This window comes from Monopterus albus, unplaced genomic scaffold (genome assembly GCF_001952655.1).
Source record: "Monopterus albus unplaced genomic scaffold, M_albus_1.0 scaffold128.1, whole genome shotgun sequence".
NCBI classification, from domain to species: Eukaryota; Metazoa; Chordata; class Actinopteri; order Synbranchiformes; family Synbranchidae; genus Monopterus; species Monopterus albus.
In genome coordinates this window covers 1,908,849-1,929,306 of record NW_018128008.1, presented here as the reverse complement: position 1 = coordinate 1,929,306, position 20,458 = coordinate 1,908,849, and the positions used below count along the sequence as shown (strand labels likewise).

The window sequence follows — 20,458 nt, the reverse complement described above, 5'->3', positions numbered from 1 at the left end:
ATATATGTGTGTGTGTGTGTGTGTGTGTGTATGTATCATAGCCTATTAGGTTGTAATGTTTAGTTTTATCCTAATCACTGGCTTAATTTTCTTATTCTTTTTAGTCTATTTTTACTCTGCTTTTATTCTATTTAAGTTTCCAAAATGGTATGGCATTCAACACTAGGTGAGAGAAAAACAGTATTTTGATTTTCTGTATGTCCTGAACATATAGTGAATTGACAATAAAAATGTTTGATCTTTAATCTTGATTATGTGAAAGATAGATAGATGGATAGATAGAGATAGCAATAGATAGACACATTTTGTCTGATTTACAGTGAGGAACAGAAGTATTTGAACACCCTGCGATTTTGCAAGTTCTCCCACTTAGAAATCATGGAAGGGTCTGAAATTCACATTGTAGGTGCATTCCCACTCTGAGAGACAGAATTATAAAAAAAATTTCAGGAAATCACATTGTATGATTTTTAAAGAATTTATTTGTCTTTCACTGCTGAACATAAGTATTTGAACACCTGAGAAACAGCAAGAATTCTGGCTCTCAAAGACCTGTTACTGTGCCTTGAAAAAGTCCACCTCTACTAGGCCACTCCAGAACCTTGATATGCTTCTTACGGAAGACATCCTTGGTTGTCCTGGCTGTGTGCTTCGGGTTGTTGTCATGTTGGAAGACCCAGCCACGACTCATCTTCAATGCTCTGACTGAGGGAAGGAGGTTGTTGCTCAAAATCTCACAATAAATGGCCCCATTCATCCTCTCCTTAATACAGTGCAGACGTCCTGTCCCCTTCGCAGAAAAGCACCCCCAAAGCATGATGTTACCACCCCCATGCTTCACAGTAGGGATGGTGTTCTTGGGATGCAACTCATCCTTCTTTTTCCTCCAAACACGACGAGTGAAGTTTAGACCAAAAAGTTCTACTTTGGTCTCATCTGACCACATGACTTTCTCCCATGCCTCCTCTGGATCATCCAAATGGTCTTTGGCAAACTTCAGACGGACCTGGACATGTGATGACTTGAGCAGGGAAACCTTCCGTGCAATGCATGATTTGAAACCATGACGGCGTAGTGTTCTACCGACAGTGACCTTTGAAACTGTGGTCCCAGCTCTCTTCATGTCATTGACCAGCTCCTCCCTTGTAGTTCTGGGCTGATTCCTCACCTTTCTCATCATCCGTGATACCCCACGAGGTGAGATCTTGCATGGCGCCCCAGTCCGAGGGAGACTGACAGTCGTCTTTAGCCTCTTCCATTTTCCAACAATTGCTCCAACAGTGGATCTGTTTTCACCAAGCTGCTTGGCAATTGCCCCGTAGCCCTTTCCAGCCTTGCGGAGGTCCACAATTTTGTCTCTGGTGTCTTTTGACAGCTCTTTGGTCTTGCCCATGGTAGTAGTTGGCGTCTGACTGATTGTGGGGTGGACAGGTGTCTTTAAAGAGCTCAGACAGGTGCTACTAATTTAGATTAATGAGTGGAGTAGAGGTGGACTTTTTCAAGGCACAGTAACAGGTCTTTGAGAGCCAGAATTCTTGTTGTTTCTCAGGTGTTCAAATACTTATGTTCAGCAGTGCTAGACAAATAAATTCTTTAAAAATCATACAATGTGATTTCCTGAATTTTTTTTTTAAATTCTGTCTCTCTGAGTGGGAATGCACCTACAATGTGAATTTCGGACCCCTCCATGATTTCTAAGTGGGAGAACTTGCAAAATCGCAGGGTGTTCAAATACTTCTGTTCCTCACTGTATACTCTGGAGACCATACATTAGATTTTGTAGATTACATGGAAATCTGGCTTGTTTCATTTTTTAGAAACAACATTAGGAACCAAACTTGTTGGTTGAAGGGAAATTTCTGACTGAAAATTTAAATAAAACCTTTTGGACTGTTTGGATTTTGTGATAGTGAGGCACTTGTACCTTCTGGCTGGCAGTGTTGCGCTGGCAGAGGGAGTATACCTCTCCACAGACATGCTGCAGGGCACTGGGTAAATCCACACCTCTCTGCAGCTGGCAGGACAGCAGAGTGGCAGCATGGAGGAGAGAGGCCATTGATGAGGTAGGGGAATCTGAAAGACATAAGCCAGGGTTTTTACCAGCTCTGCAGACTGAATGACAGTACGTTCAACAGTATTTGCTGTCATCAATCAGCACTTACCCCAGATGGCACATTTAATGCTTTTATGTATTTCAATCAGCAGATCACACAGACAGTCCCCAGTCACACCAGCAGTGTGAAGCAGGGTCTTCAGGTCCTGTGTGTCCCAGCAGATCCCCTCATGTTCCCCTGGGATGTAAACCTCTACCCCTCTGTTCCTCATGGCTCTAGAGAGCTCCCCATGCACAGGGTTCATAGTAAGGAACAACCTGCAGACCACGTAGATCAGCTGAGTATGGGTTTATTTAATGACTTCATCAAAAATTGAACCAGCTTTAATTTTTCTAATACCTGAAGTTAGGATGTGGGGTGATTTGGGGGGTCTTCCCATCTATGACACCACGTTCATTGATGGTGAGGGTTCCACCAGGTTCCAGAAGAGCATTGAGGCGATCCAGGACAGATGCACTAAGCGCATAATACACAATTAGTTCAAATCGAATTAAATCAGTGAGAGCGTTACTGTTTTGTGCAAATACACTTCAAAGTTAAATGACTTGATTAGCCAAATTTAAAGAAGTTATTTATGTACAAAGGAAACAATAACATTCTGACTAGCTATGCACAGATAGTGGGTGTAATACATTTAAAAAAAAAAAAAAAAATGAAATGAAATTAAGCTCCCCGTGACCCTCTTTGGTTAGCCAGTAATTTCAAGTTTTTATAAAAAAAACAAAACAAACAACAACAATAAATTAAAAAGTGGCAATCAAAATGCTGGCAAGAATGCTTACAAGCTGGGCTACACTGGCAAAATCTGTGTGCAGAGAGGGGCTGCTCTCTAGTGCTCACCCGGCTCAGAAAGAATGTTACAAGGGTGTGTTTCATTGCTACAATTTCACCTCAAAACAGCAATATCATGGGTTTCCAGCAAGCTAAAAGCAGGGAAAATGTCCAAGTCATTATGTCATTGTGGGAATGTATTTGCATTATATATCTGCAGTTTTAAATAAAATGTAACTGAAGTGTAACAGGTAAGTTTCAAATTTGTCTCGTAAAATAAATTCTTTCCAGACAACTGACTGGCAAGAAAAACTCCTAGTGGAATCCCTGGTGTGTACATATTGTAAATACCTGTCTAGGAAGTGTGACTTACTAGGATTGCACTAGTTTTTTTTTTTTTATCCTTACATACCATTTATGAGGAGTTTTAAGTAGATTAATAAATAGACTGATGAGTGAAGAAACACTTCCCTTTTCTCACCTGCAGAAATTGACATTGTCCATGAGCAGCCAATCACCAGCCTGCAGGGCCTGGACCAGCATACTGTCCAACCACTCAAAGCCTCCGTTTGTCCAGCCATCTTCCAGCTGGGCCAGACGTTCCTTCAGCAGCATAAAGTCCATCTGCAGCTTGGACATGTCTGGAGGACAAACACAGCCATGTTACAGTACTGGAAACACATTCACATGTTTTCTCATTCTCATTCTTACATGCAGTTTTTCCTCTTTTTTTCAGACAGTTTCTAGTTATCCAGCAGTGTTTGGACATTACCAGTGAACACTTTAAGCTTGGTGTTGAGTTTCTGCAGGAGGAGGATGATGACCTCCAACTTGTTCAGTGCCTCCGAGTTGACCATTCCTCCGGTTGTTTGCGGCCCTTCCTCCTTCAGCCAGTGGCAGAACAGGCCCCACGTCTGCAGCAGGAACTCTGTGTCCTGGATGCCGACATCCAAGGACATCAGGCCCCGTCTTATTACCATGGCAACTATATAATCCATGCTTTCTAGCACTTGTTGCCAGGATCGCATGATATCCACCTGGAATAAGGAAAAGTGAAGCGTGATGTGGTCTAATGTTCTAAGGCAATAAAAGCGCTTTGAGATGCTAGATAACTGACTTCCAGGTTACCTGTTCGAAGCCTCCCAACAGCTCCGTGGTGTCCATGGCACTGTTCATGGCCATGACTCTGAGGCGATGTCCTGTCAGCAGAGCCAGCAGCCTCACCAGGCTGGTCTTTCCACTGGCTGTGGGGCCAACTAGTATTGTCATCCAGCCCATTTCCACACACTTCATGAGGGACTCCAAGGGTCGCAGGGCCTGGTGTGTGATGGACAATGGGGGGTCTAGGGCCACAGGGGCTCCTCCACTGCGCTGCAGGACAGAGAAGCCTACCTACAAGGGCATTTCAGAAGAAAACAAACCCTTAAAGGTAGGTTTGTTGATTCTTTTCCGAAGCTACATAACTTGAAATTCTCTTTTCATCCCAAAGGCAATGAATACATTAAATGCATTGACAACATAAAGAAATGATTATCTGTGGTAGCAGCAGGGCTGAAAAAAGCCCGACCAAAAATTTTACTTGGCCACCACCACTGGATGGCCTACCTACCTGTCAACCTAACTTCCTCCTTGCATGCACACTGTCCTTGCATGAGCCAAGAGTCTCCCACAAGGCCAGGCAGGCAGACATGCTACCGATCTGTAGTGATAGCTAAAGCTATTTGAGAAAGTTACAACTAAAAATAATTTGGATGCTAGAAGTAAAACCAGAATTAACATTGGTGTGGCTTCTGAATGATAGCGACAACTGAGAGAACAAAAGGGGCTGACAAGAGATTCCATGGTGGCCGTGTTTATACTGGACAGGTAATTATTGGTTTTGTTTCATTTTGGGGACACTCATTAGTTTCCAGACATCTGTAAGCAGTAGTCAAGCACTGCATGTTGCAGTGTGTGTTGGAGGAGTGGCTTTGGAGAGAAGTCAGAATGAGGGGATGATGATGATGGCTTCAGTTGGCTACTTTCAAAAATCGAGCTTCCTCTTGCTGGTTTTTCCAAGATCACCAACCCTACCTTTAACTGTGATAACAGAATTTTAAACATTTGCTGGTGAGAAGCAGGATGAGGTTTTGGTGTTTGGACTAACCTGCAGGTTTAGTGGAGTGATGTGGAACTGTCTGGAGCCAGTATAAGGCTCAAAGTCCTCCCCAAACACCTTCCTGAAAACTGAGAGCACCTGTGTGGGAAAAGAGGACAGTCTGCTTTATTCCAAGCTGACAAAAAACAGGGAAAAGGCTTTCCAAATTTTGCATCAGTAACAGTAAATAAAAGATAGCCACTGAATGCAGAGAATTCAATGTGTTCAACATGTGCACAGCTACAGGGACTTAACGGTGTGGAAAATATACACAGGTGCTGGAACATTTTTGGAACTGTAAGCATCAGTTATTAATATTACTATCATCATCAGCTAAAAGTGCTTAGATCTCATAAACAGTGAGGCCTACACCAAACTTGTCAGATACAGCAAGTTCAAAAAGTTACAATTCACTAACTACTCAGACAACAAAACGCATGTCAACAGTATAATAATTATTTTTGTTTTTGCCCATAACTTCCAAATCACCCAAGCTGGACCATAAATTCCATTTTCCTTGGCATCTGTGCATGATTTCACATAATTTGGGAATAGGAACCCATCCCTCACTGATTCTGAATTATGTCCAAAACTTTTAAATGTGTTCATCTTTAATTTTCACCTTTCGCACACCTGGTCTATATTGGCTGTTGCTCTGGCTCCTGATGGTGGTTTTAAAGAAAAACCAGAACTGCCACCATGTCTTTGTCCTTTTATGGAATAAATTTACTCTTACTGTATATGTGTTAAACATAAGTGGATTTCTTGGTTTCATATACTGATTAAGTTTCTTGTGAATCCTTTGATTAAAGTAAATTTGCCTAAACCAAATACCTGAGCCTTGTCAGCTTGTGTTCTCATCCTGTCAGCATACACCAAAGCCACATGCTGGCCCGGACTGAAAAATCCCGGTGACTGGTCGGCCAGCATTAGCTGACACCAGCGGAACATGTCGCGCAGGTTGAACTCCCAGGGGCTTCCCTTCTGACCCCACCGCCGCTCCACACACACCTCCTGGACAAGCTGGGAGGATGGGGACAGAAAAAGCCATTTAAGCCTCTGTAACAGCTTTAAACATGTGGAACACTTCCTATTAAGGGAACTGCCAACCGGCTACATCTTCACTTCGGCATATACGTATACAAGTTTCTCCAACACATAGTCAACAATATATGTGGGAAGAGAAACCTACCCTGTTGCTGAACTCCACCATTTTAGCAATGATTTTTTTATCAATGGTGGGGAAAATGGAGTCTGCTATGAACTCCATGTCTTTGATGGTGAGCTGGTCGACAAAAACCTAGAAATACAGCAGTAGTCAGCTTTCATAGGTAAAACAGAAAAAAAATACAACTCATTCTGTAATTATTGAACTCACTCCAAGTTCTCTTTTCAAAGACTACAGGAGAGCTACTACATCAGTGGTGCATGTGAACTACCATTACAATACATTCTGTGGGCTCAAATAAGGTTGGATAAGATGTTCAGGGACACTTATAATGCCTGTGATTGTTTATTAGCCTTTGTAAAACTGCAAAATCACTAATAAAATCTTTGGTGGAAGGACTTATTGTACAAATAATTTGACTAAATTTGCACAGATTGTATTAACTATCTCATTAACTGTCACACAAAGATATATATATATTTTTTTCTATAATTACAAATCCTTTCTACACACTCGCTTTTTTAATTTTTTAAAGTTTTACAAAACATGACCAATAACCAGAGACAGTTAAGGTATTTCTGAAAATGAGTTCACCAACTCATCCTTGAGCTCACAGATAGGCAAGATCTTTTATTTTTCGCTAGGATAATTCTTTACAGTGATAACCAACGTACTGTATCTACAGTAAAAGTGTGACAGGTTAATGGTTGCCTTTCCCAGTGATTTTCTTCATAATCTTGAGTTTGTGAAATGCCAAAAAAAAAATGCTCATCACATTTTCCAGAGCCTAACATGAGCAGAATCCTCCTATTTGAGAAGCTGTAACTACTGGATGTTTGACATGTAACTGACTGAAAATCAATTATCAAAACTGTTGCTGATTCACTGTCTGTCAATTAACCAATCGGTAAAGTAACTGATCAGTCCAGGATCTAAGTAATTCCATAACTGAAAAGAATATAGCTATTTTTTTTACAAGATTTTGGTGTTCAATCACAATGGCTAATGGTTTTCTGTGCCCTCATACAGAGCAAGAAGTACAGCTAGAGGATGAGAACAATATTTAAATACTGATCAATGGAATATTTATGTTGAATGCACTCAATTAAAATATGAATAAAATACTGACTTAACACCTGATTTATCAAACTGACTTCCTATTAAGACTGCTGAAATTACCTCTGTTCTTACTGTAGCTCATGTGGGCCTTTTTAGTACAAAAAGAACAAAATACATGAAAGTATGTGTAAGCATCTCAACTGATTCTTACTTGTGTGAATCTATTGAGGAAGGATTTGGGCAGTCCCTTGCGCCCACCACCTTGAGTAAAGGGGTTCTGGCAGCCAAAGATCTTGGTCTTCTCATACTGAACGTGGAAGCTCATTCCCAGCTCAGGAATATAGATCTCTGCTCGGTGATCAAAGCAGGCATTCAGACCCTCCAACACCGACTGAGAGGCCAGGTTCAGCTTTCAGCATGGAGAACAAGGCAAGTCAGTTTAAAAACTCAGATCAGCATTGTCAGATTAATATTTGTTGTGCAATGTTTTGCAAACAAAAACAAATGCTGTGATAAAAGCTGTACAAATGTGTGAACCTACCTCATCCAGCACAACCCAGTGGCCTGCCTTCAAGGCAGCTAAAAGGGGGCCATCACGCCATGCAAACTCTCCTCCTTTTCCTCCCTCCACTGGGAGATCTGTCCCAAACAAGTCAGTCACATCCTGCCAGAGGGCACACATCATTCAGCATCAGAGCGTTGCTAGTCTTTGAAGCTCACTCCAGAGCACAATAAAGAGCTCCTGAACATTCATATAAAGGTGTTTACCGTTTGCTCTGACAGGTTGATTCGAACCAGCTGGTTCCCAGATGCCTTTGCCAGTGCTGCTACCAGGCTAGTCTTCCCCACACCAGGAGAGCCCTCAAGCAGCACAGGCCTCTGCAGCTTCAGTGCCCGCAGAAGCCTCTGGGCATTCATTGCGGTAGTGCCCGCTGCAATGGCGTAGTCTGAGAGGTTGCGGCTCTCGGTCTGGGACCCTGGGTGGACATACAGAGCCATCTGATTCAGTCATGACAAGGGAAACAACTACAAACATATTAGCAAAGAAATATTGTATTAGACACAAGAAGGCACACTAATGTGGTACACTTTAGAGAATGTATTGATACATAGTAGGTCTAAGTCAAAAAACTAAAGTCATGAAACTGCAAACAACACATTGTACTGTATAGGCAGATGTGGGCGGGGCCTACATCAGCAGATGCAGCTCTGTGATAAGTTGTTAAATCAATCAAATGTGTAGTACACAAAAACATGAGAAGCAGACAATATAACATGTGGTCCACATCACGGACTACACCAGAATCCTATACATTTGTGAAGAAGTCCATACCTAAAGCAATGTAGAAGGGGTCAATGCCAAAGAAATCTTCACCCCAATTGGGTTCCCTTGGCAGGCTGCTATCATAGACTCTCAGGGAGTCCAGCATCTCTTGATCCAGCTTGGTCATCTTACTGAGCCGCTGCTGCAGGAAGCTCAGGCACAACCTGCGAACCAAAAGTGTGTTGTCTGTACAGCACACGGTGGTTCCTGCAACAAAAGGGAGACTGAGCTCACATTTCCCAAACATCCCCTCTAAAAGACAAACTCTTCATGCAAATAAAAGTAAGCCATCAGCTCACCAGAGCCAATGCTATCTATGTAGACCAGACATGCAGCATGGATGAAAGCAGTAACAGTGTCCAATCTGAGGTCCCACTCGGCTTCTTCTTCATCTTCTAGGGCTCCCATGGTCATGAAGCCATCCTCATCCCGCTCACACACAGCATTGAGGAAGTTAACCCACGACAAGATGTCTCTGATGCTCAGGATGCAGCGCCGGCCGAAGTCCTGCTGGGTCAGCCACTCAATGAAGTCAAGCATCAGCTCTGCAATATCGCACCCTGTGTTTGATTCACAGAGGTGTTTCCAAGGAAACATCATCAGTAAGACTTTACAGATTACATAATTGTTCGATATGTCTGCCTAAATTGCTTGTCATTAAGTAGTTAACAAGACTAATCTTGCTATAGCTACTAAATGCTCCTCTATGTTCACCATCTATCACTATTATCACACTTTCACTGAAAACAACTACACTTTGCCTTTGTACTGCTTTATTGTGCCCCAAATCTTCCCTTGAGCCATGCTGCTAACACAAAACCCTTTTCACACATGCACTAGAACCCTGAAATTATCTAGACATTACCTGGAGGAGCTCTATATGAAAATGCAAATGTCTGAGTCAGTTGACCCAGTACTTAAATGGACTTTAGCCTGCCAGCTTCCTAGTACAAAGTCAGCGTGATGTCCGCGTGAGCTGGAGTGAGCTCATGTGAATAAAAAAAGTGGCATACAGTCCGGAGTATGGATCTAGTGGATGTGTTAATAGCAGTGGTGGGCAGTCAGGGCCAACAAGGCCTTCTCTGCTGGCCTAAACACTATCAGAAGCACTGACCTACATTTACAACCTAAATTCTAATATTTGTTCCGTAAAATGGTATTAATTTATTCCCAACAGTCTGTTCTCTTCATTTCATAGCATTTCTCTTGGCTGCACCGCTTCCAGTACATGTATGTGGATGTTAGATTGTTTTGTCCAATCACATTTCAGCCTCTATGTGTTGCCATGTCAATCTCTAATCTGCCCAGGGCCTTCAGAATCAGAAGTGCTGGCCAATGTAACTTAAACTATGTTAGCAATGGGACTGTTTCTTTAACAAATCAGACTTCAAATTCCCCTCACAAGGCCAGCTAGCTAGCCCACAATAACATCAGCATTTTTCCGTCCTCTGGTTGGTTGGTCAGAGCAAAACTAGAAAAGGACTTACTAATGGAACCGAAACGCAGAGATCACCTCCATGAGGATGGATTTTGTCTATAAATAAATAGCATCTCTGGTTAGTATGATGTATTTATTTATGAGAACACAATGATGTATTTCTGTTGTTTTTTTCCTATTCTAACTTCAATTCAAGGGGGGTTAACTTTACTTTCTCTGGTTCCTTCGGGGGCTTCTCTACGACACAGCCATCTCAGTGGTGTATCAACCTGAAGTCCTAAGTACTCTATTTTTATTGCTATTTATCATGTTTCACAATGAGCATTCCTTTGTCTGTCTGCATTGTTTACTGCCTGTTTATACTGCTTATTTTGCATTGTTTGCACTGTTTGTTGCTTGTTAATACTGCTTATTTTCTTATACCAGCCTTGTTTGTTTACTGTTTACTTGCCCCTTATATGTACATATACATTGAGAGCTGATGTACCCGAGTCAAATTCCTTGTGTGTCCAACACACCTGGCCAATAAAGCAGATTCTGATTCCGATTCTCTAAATGAAAGAATTCTTAAAGCTGTGACCTAATGCTTATAACTAAAACTTCAGTATATGCCCATATTTTTCTACATATTCCCAAGTTACTTTACCATCAAGTGAGAGGCCAGAGCGCAGGTTGTGTTGGATGATCTGCACCAGGTCACTGCGGCTGTTGCTGTGAGGACACCAGACCTCTGTGAAACGGTTCCTGAGGGCAGGAGAGAGCTGTTCGAAACAGAGAAGCACAAAGTCAGACTCTATCTACAACCAAGTTCTGATGGGTTCTCATAAAGCCCATTTATATATTTTAAAATGGATGTTAAATCACAGGGACAGGGGGGTTCAGTGTCTTGCCCAAGGACACTTCGACATGTGGACTGCAGGCACAGAGATTCGAAACTTCAACCTTTTGGTTGGGAGACGACTGCTCTACACACCGCACCACTGTCGTCTCCCCTTTTAAACCTAAGCTCCACTGACCACACAGTAGAAGCATTCCTATTTTGTAATTACCTCTTTCTTGCCAAAGTCTCCTCCAGGGTTCATGGTGGCAACCAGGCGAAAACCTGCAGCTGCTCTGATCAGCTCAATGTCATTATTGTCCCCGCTGCCCTTCTCCACCAAGACCAGGAACTTCTCTGCCTCTAGAACACTGACAAGATACACAACACACTGTTTAGAGCTTTTCTTAATCTGTTATTCACTTGTACAGTATGCAGTTGTTCACAGGGCAACATATAGTATCATGCTCATGTTGTATTTTGAGGGTCAAATACAATTTGTGCACAAAATGCAAAATGTGCCGTGTGTGCTAAAAGTACCCTCTATGGCAATATACATGCACAAGTGTCATAAAAGTGCACTTTGTTGCATACAAGTCTTATGTATACAAGTCAGGGAAGGTGTGTTTGTGGCATAAAATGATGGAAAGTTTAATCCAAGTCCATATTTTATGGGCAGCATGTTAAGTATATGCAAATTTCTCAGAAAGAAGGAAAACACTTGATAACCAAGGGGAAAACCTAAAGGGTCTTTGGTTAATAAAATACTATTATTCCAAAACATAACTGTAAAATCAATTATGATGCAGATGATATAATCTTGCATGCACCTCTCTTCTCACACTCTTCAGACATTTTTGCAGAACCTCAAACTTTTGGAATGCCAACATAAGATCTAATCGTTGTGATTGTATTATTACATATAAAAAAAGAAATCAGTTATATGTAAATTTTCCATGTGTCACTTTCACAATGAGATGATGAAAAATGCTCCACAATATCAGCCGGTGCACCAGAATGTGCATCTAATGTCCCTAATGGTGTATATGGGCCCCCCTAGTAGTATTTTCCAGTCTCACTTGCACACTGTTCCTTTTCTCCAGGGGCATAAAGTGTTTAAATGTAAGAAACACTGCTAATAGCTCCCGTAGTGTGTCCTCGCTCTTTCCCTGTACTTTTCTGCAGGTAGCCCTGGTTCTGAAGCTCTATGTTTCTAATGAGCATTCACCGGCCACACATTTGATTTTTTGTTGTTGCGTTTGCTGCGTCTTGCTGCTTTTCTCTCTCCTGTATCCACTGATCCCAACCGGTTGAGGCAGAAGGCTGCCCACCAAGAGCCGGGGTCTATAGGATGTTTCTTTTTTAAAGGGAGTTTTTCCTCCCCGCTGTCGTCAAGTGCTTGCTCAAGAGGGATTTGTTGGGTTTTTCCCTCTATAATAATAATAATACTAATACTAAGGTCTAGACCTTACTTTGTAAAGTGTCATAAGATAAATTCTGTTGTGATTTGGCGTTATACAAATAAAACTGAATTGAATAAGTGATCAAATTCAAAGTCAGACCCAGAAGGCTATGTCGTGCCTTTGTGTTGATGCACTCACTTCCTAGATAGGCCAGGTAAGCAAACACAATGTCTGTGTGCACCACAGCCTTGTCCAAATAGGCAGCCATGTGGATGCCTTGCTCACAGAGGGGACCATAGCCACCTTGGTACATTTTATACTGCAATATGCTCTTGGGCTCACTGATAAGAAACACAGGAGTACAATACACTTTGTATTTTCTGTGCGGAGGATAAATGGGGATACAAAAATACACATCTTTTACATCAACTGATATGAACCTAATGCTTTTGAGGCCACAAAACGTGTTGTGTACCTGTTGAGTCTCTCCAGCACCGAGTCATCTGCCAGGGAGATCTCATCCATGAGGAACACTCCACCCTCCTTCATGGCCATCACCAAGGGACCATCATGCCACTGAAACAACCTGCCATCCTCACCATCAGGCTACACACACACACACACACACACACACACACATTTAGTTATTTCCCAGAAGTCAATTTTATGGCTTTGCATTTTCTTAATGACTCTTCTCATATTTAATGACATCATCCTTTGCACTGTTTTTGTCTCCAATTCAACTGACACCAAGTCTCCAATCTAGAATCATTTGAATGGGTGAAATGCAATGTAGAGAGTAAAAATGATGTTTGTTTGGATGTCTTTGCAACAGTGTGAGGGGGTGTTCTTTGTACATGGATTAACAGGTTAGCTAGATAATTTTGTTGTCAATTTTATATTATCCTGGATACGTTGGTTCTTCGAAAGTTTCGCAGAACTTGCTGTCATGGCAACATGTCCATCTAGTTCTTGGGTTTATAAACAAGATAACTTCACAGATTTAAAGGGTGCAGAAAGTGACTCGAGCGGTTATAATAAGACATGGGTTTAAAGAAAACAGATTGTACTGATAGATTGACTGAACCCTTTGGCCCATCCCAAACTGTTCTTTATGAAATGGTAGTTTCAGTTGGGAGAAAATAATTTATTAATGTGGATTGCTAGCACCTCATATTAAGGGCAGACAAAGAGGAGCTGAGCTCTTGAAAATGCACTTAGAAAATGCAAGGAGTGAAGGAATGGGAGTCCTTTCTGACCCAACTGTATCTATATATGTGGAATTCATAACAGTAGAATGCTTGACATATTGTAACAACTGCATAAACTGTTATGTGAACAGTGAGACAGTATAGAGAAACTGATTTTGAGCATGACATATACAAGTGATAAATGTTCGAATTGTAGACAGCTGTACTTAATTATTTGCTGAAATGTGTTGCATAATTATTTGAAGACAAAGACTGAGAAGTGCTCTAATGTTGCACAAAAAACTAAATGTGGAGAATATTTAAGATCACTTTTATTGGTCAAGTATGATACACACACAAGAAATTTCTCTCCGGTACACAATCAAGGCAGCAGTCTGTGGCGCCAACTCACACACACACACACACACACACACACACCCCAATGGTGTTGTCATCATCTAAACAATTATTAATAAATGAAGATGATCTAGACATCTCTTGTGTGAGCTGAAATTTCTTTTACCGGCTTGTCAGTCTGTTGGATGTATGAGCTCGCAGTTGTGCACGTGATTACTATTTACGCATTTAACATAGAAGTCATATCAAAGCAATGGACATGCAGTCATGAACACATTGAGTATTTAAATGGGATATGTCTGCATTTAATTGGTCAGCCACTTCTCTCTACATTTTGCATCACCCTCCAGCAGAAGCTCTCTCTGCTGCTGATCATGATTTCAGCTGTCGATATATGTGGTCTAATCAATGATAACGAGAGATTAAGTCCAGCTTTTTTTAGAAAGCCTCTGTCAGCTTTCACTGCTACGTGGGTTAGATACTCACTTCTGAACTTTTTTCTCTGCCTATAGATTTGTCATTTCCACCCACAGTGGACTCATCAGTACCTGATGTGTGTGTCTGACGGGTCGTAGGCCTCCCAAGAAGTCAGAAGCCTCCATGTGGAGGTGACAGTTGACTGAGAAAAATGTCTGCCCAGCCAAAGCAGCAAACAGCTGGCAGATTGTAGTCTTTCCACATCTGGTGGGGGAACAGAATAAAAGCTTAGCATGATTAAAATAACTGCACATGCAGTAAGAACCCTGGACACTGTGTAAGCTAACCGCAGGAAGAATTATCTGAGAAAAACAAAACAAAAAAAATTCTAAGGATGTGTATGCTTATAGTACACTAGTCAACGTTTTCTCTCATTTCATAGGTTATATATCTGTGTTGGTTAAGAATTGGGCACACCCACTGTTGACTATTGCAGCTTCGATGTAGCATACATTGTCTCTTATTGTGTTCTCATTACTGCTGACTATTGCAGCTATGGCGCCAATGCAGCATGCATTAACTTATATTGTGTTCTCATTATATATACAGTCTTATGCAAAAGTTTAGACACCCCTTGATAAATAACAAATTTTGGTGATTTTTTATTTGAACAGATGTTAACACAGTTTCTCTTGGAAATGGAAAAAATGCACAATATTTTCAGCAAACAGTGATGCATAGTTACTTCTTATGCCATAAATTGAACAAAAATAAAAAATAAAAACATTATTATGGCATGGTGCAAAAGTTTGGGCACCCTAAGAGTTCCAGAGTCTCAAAGTCTCTCACAAGGTATCAGACCTTAATCAGCTCGTTAGATCTGATGCACAGCAACAGCTGTCATTGGTAAATGCCAATTTCAAAGCTGTACAAATACTTTGACTCTTCAAACCTTGTGCACACACTTGTGGACACCCAGCAACCATGGGTTCCTCTAAGCAGCTGTGTAAGACCCTGAAAATGAAAGTTATTGACGCCCACAATGCAGGAGAAGGCTACAAGAAGATAGCAAAGCGTTGTCAGCTTGCAGTTTCCACAGTAAGAAATGTAATTAAGAGATGGCAGATCAGGGGAACTGTGGAGGTCAAGATGAGATCTGGAAGACCAAGAAAACTCTCGGACAGAACTGCTCGTATGCTGGTCAGAAAGACAAATCAAAACCCCCATTTGACTGCAAAAAACCTGCAGGAAGATTTAGCAGACTCAGGAGTGGTGGTGCACCGTTCCACTGTGCAGCGATGCTTGCACAGACAAGGCCTTCATGGAAGAGTCAGCAGAAGAAAACCTTATCTGCGTCCCCATCATAAAATCCAACGTCTGAAGTATGCAACAGGACATCTACAGAAGCCCGATGCGTTTTGGAAACAAGTGCTGTGGACTGATGAAGTTAAAATAGAACTCTTTGGACACAATCAGCAAAGGCATGTTTGGAGAAAAAAAGGAGCAGCATTTCATGAAAAGAACACCTTGCCAACTATTAAGCATGGGGGTGGATCTATCATGCTCTGGGGTTGTGTTGCAGCCAGTGGCACAGGAAACATTGCACGGGTGGAGGGAAGAATGGATTCCACTAAATACCAGCAAATTCTGGAAGCAAACATCACACCATCTGTAAAAAAGCTGAAGCTGAAAAGAGGATGGCTTCTACAACAGGACAATGATCCTAAACATACCTCGAAATCCACTATGGAATACCTCAAGAGACGCAGGCTGAAGGTTTTGGAATGGCCATCACAGTCCCCTGATTTAAACATCATTGAAAATTTGTGGGTAGATCTTAAAAGAGCTGTGCATGCAAGACGACCAAAGAATATTACAGAACTAGAAGCCTTTTGCAAGGAAGAATGGGAGAAGATCCCAAGTACAAGAATTGAAAGACTTTTAGCTGGCTATGAAAAGCGTTTGCAAGCTGTGATATCTGCCAGAGGAGGTGTTACTAAGTACTGATTGTGTAGGGTGCCCAAACTTTTGCACCATGCCATAATAATGTTTTTATTTTTTATTTTTGTTCAATTTATGGCATATATATATATATATATATATATATATATATTGGTTGAAGTGCCTTTAGATCATTATGCAACTGTTTATCTACTTTATATTTCACTTGTGTTTCACATTCAGTGTGGACGACAAAATGACCATGTCCATATTACTCTGATCTTCTTAAGACATAATGAATTTGGCCTGTCAGTTTAATCTTACCCAGTGTCTCCTATGAGCAGGACAGACTCTCCGAATCGAAGCGCCCGTCCTACCAGCACAGCTAGTCTCCTCATGCCATATGTCCACACAATGTGGCGGAACTCCTCTGGAACGTCAGCGATGCTGTCGATGAAGGGCCCTGCCAATCAGAGGGTCAAGCCAACATGATACTGTGGTCATCAGACAAGCTAGAAGCTAGATAGCTACATTTTCTCCTTTGATTTTTCAAGTAAATTGTTTACTGTCTGCAGCAGTGGCATAACTATCAGAACAGCCAATGTGGTTGCACTGGAGCCCAGCTGATTTCATGGGTACAGGTGTGAAGGGTTTTGATGGCTGCATTAATGTTACATATTGCAGGAGACCCTCCCATGACTATAAATTATATCATCCAGTTTTCAAGCTGACCCTTCATTGAAAGCAAAACACAAAGTTGTGACAGCTGATGTGATAGTTATAAACAAAACCTTATGATCATGTGTATAACACTCATGGTTTTTAATCAAAGCCTGTTTTTGGTTTTTTTTTTTTTTTTTGGGGGTGGGGGGTTGCTGTTGTTGATCACAGCCTGTTGCTTTTGTTTTTTTGTCCATGTTTTATTAATATTATGTATTAGTTCTATCCACTACATATTTTATTTATTTTCTTTCTTCTGAAAATGATAACAAGGAATAAGGCCTGCTGGGAAATGCTAATTTACTTGTCCAATTACCTTGCTCCCTGTCATTTGTGTTAACGTAACTAGGATCTTCTGGTGATTTTTCAAATTTTGATTGCAGTACTGCAATATTTTTGATCACTTGCTTATATAAACCCCACCCACTTTGATCAGTCTCCAAACCAAATTTCACAACTGTCCATGATGGAACAACAGTGCAAGTAAACAAGAGTCCTACTATCAGATAACTGACTCAGTAATGCCACATACACAGCAATACATATCTATATCTACATATCTGCTTCCTGACATAAGCTACCATTAGCAACCAAAAACCACTGATCATGCTAGACTACAGTAAGTAAACACAAACCCAAAAGGTGGTGAACTAACGAATGGAGCTTTTTATCTCTTATAAATGTTTACTTTTTCTGTAAGACAAAAACTTATTTCAAAAGTTAGATCATCTTCTTTAGTAGTATTATTTGGAACATACTGTACCAAGTACAGAGTGGTCAGAGGTATCACTCAAGATTATGATCTGAATACGAGGATAACTCTTAAGATTATGTAAATACACATGTTTACACCAGTCCATCCATCCATCCATCTTCGTCCGCTTTATCCGAGACCGGGTCGTGGGGGCAGTAGTCCGAGCAGAGCCTCCCAGACTTCTCTCTCCCCACACACCTCCTCTAGCTCCTCAGGAGGAACCCCAAGGCGTTCCCAGGCCACCCGGGAGACAGTGTCCTGGGTCTGCCCTGAGGCCTTTTCCCAAAGGGACATGCCCAGAATACCTCCCCACGGAGGTGTCCAGGGGGCATCCTAAACAGGTGCCCGAGCCACCTCAACTGGTTCCGCTCAACATGGAGGAGCAGCGGCTCTACTCCGAGCTCCTCACAGGTGACTGAGCTCCACACTCTATCCCTAAGGGTGCGCCCAGCCACTCTCCAGAGGAAACTCATTTCTGCCACTTGTATCTGCGATCTCATTCTTTCGGTCATGACCCAAAGTTCATGGCCATAGGTGAGGGTAGGAACGTAGATCGACCGGTAAATTGAGAGCTTCGCCTTACGACTCAGCTCTGTAGTGGAATTTTTAGGATAGCACCCTTTTAGTGGTTATTTACCTTATAGTCCATTACTAGACCTTTTATTGCATGGTCGTAAACCTTTGCATGCCCTTGTGATTGCCAAACCAGATGTGATCTGGGACCAGAGGGCTGGTATCCTGTTGTAAATGGTATCCTGTTTTCTTTATCTGTTGGAGCATCTGTTTTCTATTATTGTATGCTGAGTATAAGAAGGGCAGTCACATTCTGTTCTGGAGTTTTCTCTCCATCAGACTGCCTGGACATTGAGTTGAGATCGCTCCTTCCTGCAGGAATAAATATGTAATAACTTTCAGAGTTAATTTATTTTACACTCACTGAGCTTTAGTAGATAATTTTGCCACAACAGCTCCTCCTTTACCACAACGAACCGGTACAGAGACCGCATTACTGCGGACGCCGCACCAATCTGTCTGTCAACCTGCTGCTCCATTTTTCCCTTCACTCGTGAACAAGACCCCGGTTGTTTGATATTCATTAAAATTGTGGTATCATGCATCCCTAATGGTACAATGAATTTACCTTGTTGTGTGAGAGATTCCTAATAACAAGCTCAAAGTTTAAATCACTGACATAATTTGACAGTGGTATCTACTGTAGAAGTGTAAAATGATATCTCTACACAAAGTGTAGAGACCTCGAGATACTTAAACTCTTCCACTTGAGGGAGCAACTCGCCTCCAACCCGGAGAGGACAATCCACCTTTTTCCAATTGAGAACCATAGCCTCGGATTTGGAGGTGCTAATTCCCATCCCCGCTGCTTCACACTCAGCTGCAAACCTCTCCAGTGCATGCTGTAGGTTTTGAACTGATGAAGCCAACAGAACCACAACATCTGCAAAAAGCAGGGATGAGATTCTGCAAGAACCAAAACAAATGCCCTCCATTCCCTGGCTGTGCCTAGAAATTCTGTCCATAAAAATAATGAACAGAATCTGTGACAAAGGGCAGCCTTGGCGGAGTCCAACATGCACCGGAAGCAGGTCTGACTTGCTGCCAGCAATGCAAAACCAAGCTCCTACTCCGGTCATACAGGGAACAGACAGCCTATAACAACGAGCCCCGCTCCCCATAATCCCGAAGTACCTCCCACAGGAAACAAACTGCTGGGCAAACTCCCATGAATCCTCCAACACCCTAGTGAGGGTATAGAGCTGGTTTAGTGTTCCACAGTGTTTACACCCAATAGATCAAATGTAAAAAGTTAGATTAATTTTTGTTCTGTTTAAAAAAACTCAGTGGGTTCATGCAATTCTTTAAAGAAAAAAAAAGAATGCTGGAATGAAGAACTGTTCTACTCACTGAACTGGCTGGTCACCTGTTTCTGACAGAACAGGTTTTCAGGGTTAACTGTCCTCTTGAAGTGCTTCTCCAGGATGGACAGGATGATGGCCTCTTCCTCTGGCTTCCTGACACGTCCTGCCAGCAGCATATATCCTGATGGGGAATACAAGAGCTTTATTTAGATTTTTAGTGGAGCAGGCATCAGCTGGCAATTTAACAAATATGTCTGACAAGTGTCACCATCATTAGCCAAATGCTGCAGCCAGTCCTGAGAGGCCTCTGTCTGCTCCTCCAGCCTGTACCGGTCTGCCCAGCGGAACAGATCTCTGAGGGTGATGAAGCCATGTTTTCCCGCAAATACAGAAGATCCCCTGCGCAAAGACTGGATGGGGAAACACATTTCACAAATGCAGTCAGAATCACCAAAAAAGGTAGTTAATATAAAGAGATAAGCAAGGCACGCAGACAGTACAGCACCAACATACAGGAGTACACTGTTACCTGAAGGTCTTGCATGACGTTGACCAGCCTGGTGCAGTAGGATGGAGGCAGGCTGCACCTCTGGTAGAGGATGGTCTCCAGCTCCTCACTGGGCAGCTCATCAAAGTGTAGCTCCACAAAACGGTTCCTGAAAGCCTTGGAGAGCACCTACAGATTAGAAAGAGATTGGTTAGTTATTTTGCTAAATGAACAAATTTCTCGACTCTATATTAACTGGACTAACACAAAGTTTCATTTCACAAAATGCATGTTTTATAGAGCTGTAAGAGCCCTACCAGAAATGGAGCTTAAAATGCAGTTTGTCCTGTAGATGGTACAATATCTTCTTGAAAGGCTTATGTGCTTGCTAAATTTTAATGCAGTCGTTGCATAAGATGTGCATTTTAGAAGTTGTGACTTAACAGTGGTGCTTTGGGATAGATTAGATGACTCGGCAAACATT

At 41.9% G+C, this 20,458-nt stretch overlaps 1 protein-coding gene across 1 annotated transcript in view; it reads right to left on the bottom strand.

Annotated features, from left to right (window-relative positions):
- mdn1 (midasin AAA ATPase 1) overlaps nt 1-20,458 on the bottom strand; it is a 107,206-nt gene that overhangs the window by 56,281 nt on the left and 30,467 nt on the right. The window contains 22 exon segments of the mRNA XM_020612888.1: nt 1,925-2,073; nt 2,163-2,371; nt 2,454-2,570; nt 3,367-3,526; nt 3,658-3,922; nt 4,014-4,277; nt 5,032-5,121; nt 5,857-6,045; nt 6,215-6,322; nt 7,461-7,658; nt 7,791-7,913; nt 8,018-8,226; nt 8,583-8,780; nt 8,873-9,133; nt 10,658-10,772; nt 11,061-11,199; nt 12,707-12,837; nt 14,327-14,459; nt 16,461-16,599; nt 19,534-19,668; nt 19,756-19,897; nt 20,017-20,163. Coding sequence (XP_020468544.1) covers nt 1,925-2,073; nt 2,163-2,371; nt 2,454-2,570; nt 3,367-3,526; nt 3,658-3,922; nt 4,014-4,277; nt 5,032-5,121; nt 5,857-6,045; nt 6,215-6,322; nt 7,461-7,658; nt 7,791-7,913; nt 8,018-8,226; nt 8,583-8,780; nt 8,873-9,133; nt 10,658-10,772; nt 11,061-11,199; nt 12,707-12,837; nt 14,327-14,459; nt 16,461-16,599; nt 19,534-19,668; nt 19,756-19,897; nt 20,017-20,163 — 3,621 coding nt within the window.